The 9,823-nt window shown below is 41.2% G+C and overlaps 1 protein-coding gene across 2 annotated transcripts in view; it reads right to left on the bottom strand.

Moving 5' to 3' along the window:
- Positions 1-431: 431 nt before the first annotated feature.
- Positions 432-9,823, bottom strand: part of LOC110533570 (cell surface glycoprotein MUC18) — a 67,985-nt gene continuing 58,593 nt past the window's right edge. Inside the window, exons 9-16 of one of the 2 annotated variants that reach the window (XM_036989978.1) lie at positions 8,130-8,245; positions 7,840-7,981; positions 7,462-7,592; positions 5,602-5,743; positions 4,908-4,943; positions 2,606-2,735; positions 2,238-2,355; positions 432-2,097 (exon numbers count right to left, since the gene is read on the bottom strand). In XM_036989978.1, the coding sequence (XP_036845873.1) occupies positions 2,095-2,097; positions 2,238-2,355; positions 2,606-2,735; positions 4,908-4,943; positions 5,602-5,743; positions 7,462-7,592; positions 7,840-7,981; positions 8,130-8,245 (818 nt within the window). In that variant the 3' untranslated portion in view covers positions 432-2,094. The remainder of the gene's footprint in view (positions 2,098-2,237; positions 2,356-2,605; positions 2,736-4,907; positions 4,944-5,601; positions 5,744-7,461; positions 7,593-7,839; positions 7,982-8,129; positions 8,246-9,823) is intronic. The other variant, XM_036989977.1, reaches the window with a different exon arrangement.

The raw sequence follows: 9,823 nt of genomic DNA, 5'->3' as shown, positions 1-9,823 counted from the left end.
TGCTGCCGGCTCCTGGGGGAATGTAGTGTGGAAGTGTATCCGTCTATGTTCTAACACTAACCTCCCGCCCAATATCATAAGACTGGAAGAGCATGCTGTTCCAACATGTCTAGACTATTGTGTTGAACATCCTCTTCTTCCCACCAAGCATGCACTCTGGAAATCTGAAGCTACTGTGCTACTCACTCCAGGAGACAGCATAAGTGGTTAGATGGGAGAACTCACCCCTTTCGATCACATTCTGGGTCTCTGTTATAGACCATAGTGAGGTGTAGTGTGCGTTATGATCAATTTTGGCTGTTGTGAATTAAATCTATCAGTGGAAATATGTATTTTCAGTCGTGCCTTAGCCATTGAAATGCACTTGTACATTTTCACTTCTCAGCTATGAACTTTTCTTTAAATATTTAGTGTAAAGATAATGAAAAAGATCAAATGTAGCTTTTTTATTTGGCATTTTCTTGCAAAAAATAATTATAAAAAGGCAAGCATCAAATCACAAGAACTGTACTTAATTCACGTTTGCAAGATCAGACCATTATAAACCAATAATGAACTGTGCAGGTCCAAACATTCCTGTCTAACGGTAGCTGTTTTACATTGTCAACAAAAACACATCACTCAAAGAAAGCGGTTAGGGTGGGAGGAAGCCGGTATAACTGTCCCCTCAAGTTTCTGTTTTCTGAGCCAACTGCACAACAAGCTGTTTTTACTGTTGGTGGTGGACAACAGTGAACCTTTTTCACATCATGATGGCCAGTCATCCACATACTGGCATGAAAAAGTGTTTCCCGTGTTGGGATCTGTCTTTGGGCAACATGAATGTAATTCAAACAGTGTTATTAAGTCCAGACCTCTTCCTTCCATAAGCATCAGAACACTACAACACAACTAAACCAGACTGAACATAAAAGGCACACAGTTGAGAGCAGTGTCTTTACTGGAGTCATACTACCAAAAGTCCACTATCTGCAGTCCTATGGCCGGATGTAAGCAGGCTGAACAAAATGGGTCATTTCAACTAAACACAATGACCACTAAAATATTACCTTGAAGACAATATTTGGATCACAACATACAGTATTTGTACCAATTGAACTCTCCCCTTTGTGTACAATATCAAAAATCATAATACCTTTAACATATCATTCTGTAAATGATGCACGTCAGGCAGTCTTTGCGCTAGCAACAGCTTCTTCCATGCACATAACTTACAGTAAGCATCCAAAATGTATCACACACAAAATTAGCTTCAGGTCTCCTTGGCCCTCACCCAAATATAAAGAAATAAACAGCAAATCATAAAATAAGGAAACATTTCAGTGTATCTTACATCAAAGTGAGACAAATTTCCACAGGCGCTGCAGATAACACAATAGGCCATTTCAAAAAAGACGATCGAAGGCCACAGCTACAAACGGTTCTTATGCCACGATTATTTACAAACAGTACAAGAGCTTGACAGTAATTCTCAAGAGAATTACTCTGAAATTATGAGTTTTGCTGAGAAAATGTTGAAGTGGTGTTTCTCCACAAACATATTGGTGGTCATTTATGGCCAGATTACCTCCATAAAATAATGTAGAATCGCCAAATCAAGGACCATGGATGAATAGCTAAAGTAAGTGAGACCATAAACAGATAATACCATACCAAGTCTGAATTTGAAAGGTCTGTGTCAAAATATCTTAAATAATGAAATATATATAATATATACAGTTTATAACGCACAGTTAATGAACGTCATCATCGTACACTTGAAACCGGCAAACGAGAGAGTAAAAAGGCTTTGGGGAAACAGTGTAAAATTACAATGGGTAAAATGGAGCAATCAAAACATCCTCCAAACACCTTAAAATCAGTTGTGTGTGTTCCTGTGTGGTTTTGGCCAGATATGGTGAATACTGCTGAACACAAATGTGGGGAAAGTGATTGATTGGTTGACTCCTAATTAGAGTCCTAACTCATTTTTCCCAAGGCTTCCAGTAGTCTAGCCTTGGCTTGTGGGTGGATTTGGTGGGGTGGCGAAGAGCTTCGGCTGGCTACGTCAGAGCTCAGCACTCTGCATATATCACTTCCTCAGGTCCATGTACTTTACTCCAGGGAAAAGCACACAGGGAAAGAGGAAAGGGAGAAAAAACACCAACAAATGTCAATACAGTGGGCAATGCAAGATTCAAGAAAGACAGACAGTAAGCTACTTCTGTTTAGCGTATAGCTTTCATATTCATAGTTACCTGGTCGTTGGGGCCATTCTTGTCACCGTTAACGCCCTTCAGAAGAACAGCCTCCTCGGTCTTGGTGTCAGTCTTCATCTCTACCACAATGCCATCTTTGTTAGGGTTCTCCTTAGTGCTGTGGATAGAGAGCACAAACTCAGTTTCCTCTCAATACTCCTCTCCAGTGAGGACAGTATCACATTCTTGGAGGCAGAAAGACTCAATTATGGATGAACATATGGAATACATTTACATAACACTTTTTCAAGTGCTCAGAGTGCTTTACATTGTAATTTACCCTCATCCACTACCTATGTGTAGCACCCACCTTATAGAACTAGACACAAAACCTGGCCCTAGACCAGTTGTTGAAGTAGAAAACTCACATTTCCTGCTTGCCAGAGCGGCCACAGGGGATCTTGCCCTTCTTGTGGAGGAAGTAGAGCACACTGCCCAGGACGGCCAGCAGGAGGACACAGATGATGACAACCACGATGATCACACCATTTCCTTCAGCTATACACACAGACAGACAGGGAGAGGGGAGGGAAAACTCAGGTTAATGCTTATACCAGATCATGGAGAATCATCCGGACATGATATGTGTAAACATTTCCTGGTTACCTGTGCTGCCTATACATGTGTGACCAGTGACCCATAACCCCATGTGAGAGTGCCCCTAGCATACAAAACAAGTGAAAACATCCCTTGACAGACAACATAAGGCCAAAATGACTCAGATTTGTCTACATCAGCAGTTGTCAAAGCAGTTGTGACAACTTGTTACATCAGCAATTGTCACAAAGTGTTTGCAGTAAATAACCCGGCCAAGACCCCAAAGAGCTAGTAGAAGCAAAATCAGAAGCATAGTGGCCAGGAAAAAAAACTAGAAGGAAGAAACACAGAGAGGAACCCAGCTCAGATGGGAAGCCCATCCTCTTCTAGTAGGACAAAACATAGGAAGATGTGGAGGATAACCACTAGCCAGGACAGTCCACTCAGTAACATATTACATTTTTTCCAGGGAGTCCTGGGATCCAGGTTGTAGAACAGTGTTAGAGTATGATGATATTGGTCATGATGTATGGGTCAAGTCATAAGAAGCAGATGGGAAACAGATCAAGGGCTCTATTCAATCCACATCGCGGAGCTTCAGCTTTACAGGGTGATTGAAATTTAAAGTTTAAGCAGTGACTGCATTCACGGTAAACATTCACGGTAAACGCTGCATATGTCAGCACAATCGGAAATGACCTTTAAATGTATATGCAGAATCAAAAATATTAGTTAAATGTTGATATTTGGTTGGGTTGTCAACAAAACAATTCAATATAACTTTTGTATTACAGTAAATAGCATAAAGTTAAGGCTATCTTACAAACGAATGTAACGTTCAACCTTAAAATGTGTAACACATCCATGGCCACATTTTTAAGTTACTATAACTATACATTTCTTATTAAGTAATCAGTAAAGTGTGCATGTTCGAGAGAGCATACATCGCAGGGCTGTAGAGATCGTCACAATTAATGTAATAATCTGCACAGAATCTTAAACTTGCACCATGTACATTTAATGTAATCTCAACGATATCACAATCTGTTGTATAAATAAACGAATTATCTGACATTGTATTCCCATTTGAACTTTCCTGTGCTTTTAAAATGGTTGAAAGCGCAGTGATAGACATTTGGGTGACAATTAAACCAAAAATGAGACCTTGTTTTTCCATTGGAATTTGGTTGTGCTTTTAGATAGTTGAACATTGGAAATACAACAAACTTTTGGCTATATTTTTGAGTGGGTGAATATAGGTTGTTGTAATCTCATAATGTCTCAACCCAATATTACCCAATAATCTATGTTGAAATGTGCCCAGTGAGCAGCTTCAACTCTCATGCTTGTGAGTGAGTGCTCCAGACACTGGGCAGAGAGCGATGTGAAACAGCCTTGGCCTGCCCCTCTGACAGAGCCATCAACACTTCAGTGCAATCCCCCCAGGAGGAAATTAGTTAGTGCTCCTCCCTACCAGAACTACTAACTCCTCTCTTTAAACATGGAGTAAGCCCTTGTTAAAAGGAACAATATGGGTTTATGAGAACTTCTATTGCAGCAGCTCAATAAAAGCAATGAGACAGCATATTAACTTCCCCAAAATGTAACTCAAAATATGTGCTTTTGGCACTCAACCACTTCAAAACATTTCTCGAAATGCTAGACAAACTGTAAAAAACATTAGGTGTTGGACATCCTTATATTTTCCTAAGTGTTGTCTTGTTCTTTTTTCCCTATTTTTCTGTCACATAATTTTCAATGTATGAGCAGAGCCAATTCTCCCGCCTTTTCCTGCAAACACTATGCCCGTATGAAAATCATGAATTATTTAGTTGCCTTGTTGGCTAATCCTTCATGGTCTGGATTGGTGTGGATTCAGAAATCATTTTTAAAAGTGCTTCTCAACTGGATCAGAGTGATTCAAAGGTCAAGAAGAAGAGAAACAGTGCTGGAGCGTTATCCATAGTGGCATGGGTACGAATCCCACCCCACAAGTTCATGCTGTTTCCTCTCTATACTCTGTACTCCATCTAACTTCCAACTGTCTAGGGTTAGGGTTATCCTCCTTGCGTGATCAAACACGCTCCTGTTCTAATCAGCAAGAATACAATAATAGCAAGATCTCTGTCTTACCAGGTGAGTAGGGTGCAGTTGAAGTGACCATGGGAACTGTGGACAAGCAAAACAACACTTAAAATGTAAGAGGTTCCCATCATCAAATATATTTCCACATAATATGCCCATATACAGTATTCCATACATTCTAAATACAAAACATTAGGAACACCTGCTCTCTCCATGACATCAGGTGAATCCAGGGGAAAGCTATGATCCCTCATTGATGTCACTTGTTAAATCCACTTCAATCAGTGTAGATGAAGGGGAGGAGACAGGTTAAATAATGGGTTTTAAGCCTTGAGACAACTGAGACATGGATTGTGTGCCATTCAGAGGGTGAATGGGCAAGACAAAATATATAAATGCCTTTGAATGGGGTATGGTAGTAGGTGCCAGGTACACCGGTTTGAGTGTGTCAAGAACTGCAACGCTGCTGGATTTTTCACACTCAACAGTTTCCTGTGTGTATCAAGAACGGTCCACCACCCAAAGGACATCCAGCCAATTTGACACAACTGTGGGAAGCAATGGAGTCAACATGGGCCAGCATCCATGTGGAATGCTTTCGACACCTTGTAGAGTCCATGAGGCTGTTCTGAGGGCAAAAGGGGGTGTAACTCAATATTTGATGTTCCTTATGTTTTGTACACTCACGTGTGTATGCCTATATATTCCTATGTAGTGTACAGTATATGGCAGGGTGGCTTACTGGCACTGATGCTGAAAGACTTTGCCTCTGTGCCCATCTCGTTGGTGGCGTTGCAGAAGGCTGTGATGTCAGAGGTCACTTTGATGGAAACCAGGCTGATTGTGCTGTGCTCCGTGGCGCTGGTGAGTACCTCGCGCCAGCTCTGTCAACACACAAGCATACACACCAATGTCATGTCACCAGTCACACCAATATGCATTGGAACAGACACACCAAGAAAATTAGATGTTAATGTTTTAAAATCATACATTCATGCCATGTACAGTTGAAGTCAGAAGTTTACATAAACTTTAGTCAAATACATTTACTTGCTGAGCGGCCTTTCAGGTTATGTTGATATAGGACTTGTTTTACTGTGGATATAGATACTTTTGTACCTGTTTCCTCCAGCATCTTTACAAGGTCCTTTGCTGTTGTTCTGGGATTGAGTTGCACTTTTCGCACCAAAGTACGTTCATCTCTAGGAGACAGAATGTGTCTCCTTCCTGAGTGGTATGACGGCTGCGTGGTCCCATGGTTTTTATACTTGCATACTATTGTTTGTACAGATGAACGTGGTACCTTCAGGCGTTTGGAAATTGCTCCCAAGGATCAACCAGACTTGTGGAGGTCTACAATTTTTTTCCGGATGTCTTGGCTGATTTTCCCATGATGTCAAGCAAAAAGGCACTGAGTTTGAAGGTAGGCCTTGAAATCCATCCACAGGTACACCTCCAATTGACTCAAATGATGTCAATGAGCCTATCAGAAGCTTCTAAAGCCATGACATCATTTTCTGGAATTTTCCAAGCTGTTTAAAGGCACAGTCAACTTAGTGTATGTAAACTTCTGACCCACTGGAATTGTGATACAGTGAATTATAAGTGAAATAATCTGTCTTTAAACAATTGTTGGAAAAATGACTTATGTAATGCACAAATTATATGTCCTAACCGACTTGCCAAAACTAAAGTTTGTTAACAAGAAATCTATGGAGTGGTTGAAAAATTAGTTTTAATGACTCCAACCTAAGTGTATGTAAACTTCAGACTTCAACTGTAAATATGCCCACATAATCTATAAATACAAAAGTATGTGGACACCCCTTCAAATTAGTGGATTTAACTATTTCAGCCACACCTGTTGGTGACAGGGGTATAAAATAGACAAAAATTGGCAGTATAATGGCTTTAATGAACAGCTCCGTGAATTTCAATGTGGCACCGTCATAGGATGCCACCTTTCCAACAAGTACATTCGTCAAATTTCTGTCCTGCTAGAGCAGGTCAACTGTAACTGCTGTTATTGTGAAGTGGAAACGTCTAGGAGCAAGAACACCTCAGCCCCGAAGCAGTCAGCCACACAAGCTCACAGAACTGGACCGCTGAAGTGCGTACACATCGTCTGTCATCGGTTGCAACACTCACTACCGAGTTCCCAACTTCCTCTGGAAACAACGTCAGCATAAGAACTGCTCGTCGGGAGCTTCATGAAATGGCTTTCCATGGCCAAGCAGCGGCACACAAGTCTAAGATCACCATGCTCAATGCCAAGCTTTGGCTGGCAAACTTATTGTTATTTTATTGTGTTACTTTTTCCTTATTATTTGGTAAATATTTTCTTAACTCTTTCTTGAACTGCACTGTTGGTTAAGGGCTTTTAAGTAAGCATTTCACGGTAACCTGTTGTATTCGATGCATGTGACAAATAAAGTTTGATTTGATTTGAACACCATCGAACACCTTTGGGATGAATTGGAACGCCGACATCGAGCCAGGCCTAATCGATTTTGAAATGAGATGTTCAATGAGCAGGTGTCCACATACTTTTGGTCATGTAGTGTACGTTAACTGCCCAGTGCTCTGCCATGCCCTGTTTTACCTGGCTGCCAGTGACAGTCCAAGAGATGGTGGGCAGGGGGTGTGCATGTGCCTCACAGCTTAGGTTCATCCACTTCCCAGCTCCCTCCTCCATCTCCACCTCCTTGTCAGCATCCTTCATCTGGGGAGCACCTGGGGGACATATTATAGACCCTGCTAAAGACCGCTTGTTAGGTATGAAAACATCTGATCTGACAAACTCAGTGTTTCTCAATCTATTCCTGGTGGGAACCCCAAGGTGGAAGCACATTTTTGTTGTATGCCTTTACTAATCACACCTGATACAACTAATCACCAAGGAGTGATAGTGTTGGGCTAAAGCAAAGATGCGTACCCCCTGATAGGGGAATTCCTCAGAAATGATGGTTTGGTGACTAACCCTGGACGATGATGTGGACAGAACCAGAGGTGTGCAGTCCAGGCAGAGAAGGAACAGTCACCTCACACACGTACTCTCCTGCTGTGTCATAGGTGGCGTCCTGCAGAAACAGCATGTGGCCTGTGCCAACCTGCTGCCCATTCTTCACACAGGAAAAAAAATAGACTAAGTCCACAACTGAATAACAACACATGATTAGCTACATTTGGCAAGCGACATGTTTATGTCAGTCTTATAATTGTGTTGCATTTAAAGCACTAAGTTGGTGCTTATTACAGGGTGCATTGTACCTTGAACCAGACAGTGAAGGTTTGCAGAGAAGACAGAGCGTTGCAGGTAGCAGTCAGACTCTCTCCTTTGAACATGATCTCTGAGTCTTTGGGCACCACCAGGGCTGGGTCCAGATCTGGAGAGAGAAACATGATGTGAAAAAGAAACAATGGCTAAGTGACATGCTGGTGTGTGGTCCATGCAACCTTATTCCAATCAAATGTTTTCTTGATTTGAGTTACACCACTGCAAATCATAATATTTATCGACTGTGAAAATGTTGACGTCAATTAAATTATCATAGCCCTTTCCTGCAATCAAATTACCTAGTGGACTCATGGGTGGAATGTTATTCATATTTTTCATAATTTCATAATTAATAAACATTTGGGTTTTTTTACACTGAAAATCCGGTGTTTCTATGTCCAACAGTTTTGTTATATTTCAGTGTTCAGTGATGTACAGTGCCAGTCAAAAGTTTGGACACACCCACTCATTCAAGAGTAAAAAAAAAAAAAAAATACTATTTTAGACATTGTAGAATAATAGTGAAGACATTAAAACTATGAAATTACACATATGGAATCATGAAGTAATCCCCCCAAAAAAGTGTTAAACAAATCAAAGTATATTTTAGATTCTTTAAAGTAGCCACCCTTTGACTTGATGACAGCTTTGAGCACGCTTGGCATTCTCTCAACCAGCTTCACCGGGAATGCTTTTCCAACAGTCTTGAAGGAGTTCCCACATATGCTGAGCACTTGTTGGCTGCTTTTCCTTCACTTTGCGGTACAACTCATCCCAAACAATCTCAACTGGGTTGAGGTAAGGTGATTGTGGAGGCCAGGTCATCTGATGCAGCACTCCATCACTCTCCTTCTTGGTAAAATACCCCTTACACAGGCTGGAGGTGTGTTGGGTCATTGTCCTGTTGAAAAACAAATGATAGTCCCACTAAGCCCAAACCAGATGGGATGGCGTATCGCTGCAGAATGCTGTGGTAGCCATGCTGGTTAAGTGTGCCTTGAATTCTATATAAATCATTGACAGTGTCACCAGCAAAGCACCCCCACACCATCACACCTCCTCCTCCATGCTTCACAGTGGGAACCACACATGCAGAGATCATCCGTTCACTTTTGAACCAAAAATCTAAAATTTGGACTCATCAGACCAAAGGACAGATTTCCACTGGTCTAATGTCCATTGCTCGTCTTTCTTGGCCCAAGCAAGTCTCTTCTTCTTATTGGTGTCCTTTATTAGTGGTTTCTTTGCAGCAATTGGACCATGAAGGCCTGATGTGTCTGTTACTTGAACTCTGGGAAGCATTTATTTGGGCTGCAATTTCTGAGGCTGGTAACTGTAATGAACTTATCCTCTGCAGCAGAGGTAACTCTGGGTCCTCCTTTCCTGTGGTGGTCCTCATGAGAGACAGTTTCATCAAAGCGCTTAATGAATTTTTACTTCTGTGCTTGAAGAAACTTTCAAAGTTCTTGAAATGTTCCGTATTGACTGACTTTCATGTCTTAAAGTAATGATGGACTGACATTTCTCTTTGCTCTGTTCTTGCCATAATATGGACTTGGTATTTTACCAAATAGGGCTATCTTCTGTATACCACCCCAACCCTACAACACAACTGATTGGCTCAAACGCATTAAGGAGGAAAGAAATTCCACAAATTAACTTTTAACAAGGCACACCTGTTAATTGA

Source organism: Oncorhynchus mykiss, chromosome 10, assembly GCF_013265735.2.
Source record: "Oncorhynchus mykiss isolate Arlee chromosome 10, USDA_OmykA_1.1, whole genome shotgun sequence".
In the NCBI taxonomy this organism is placed as follows: domain Eukaryota; kingdom Metazoa; phylum Chordata; class Actinopteri; order Salmoniformes; family Salmonidae; genus Oncorhynchus; species Oncorhynchus mykiss.
Note: the sequence above shows the minus strand (reverse complement) of the source record. Positions and strands in the feature narration are given on the sequence as shown.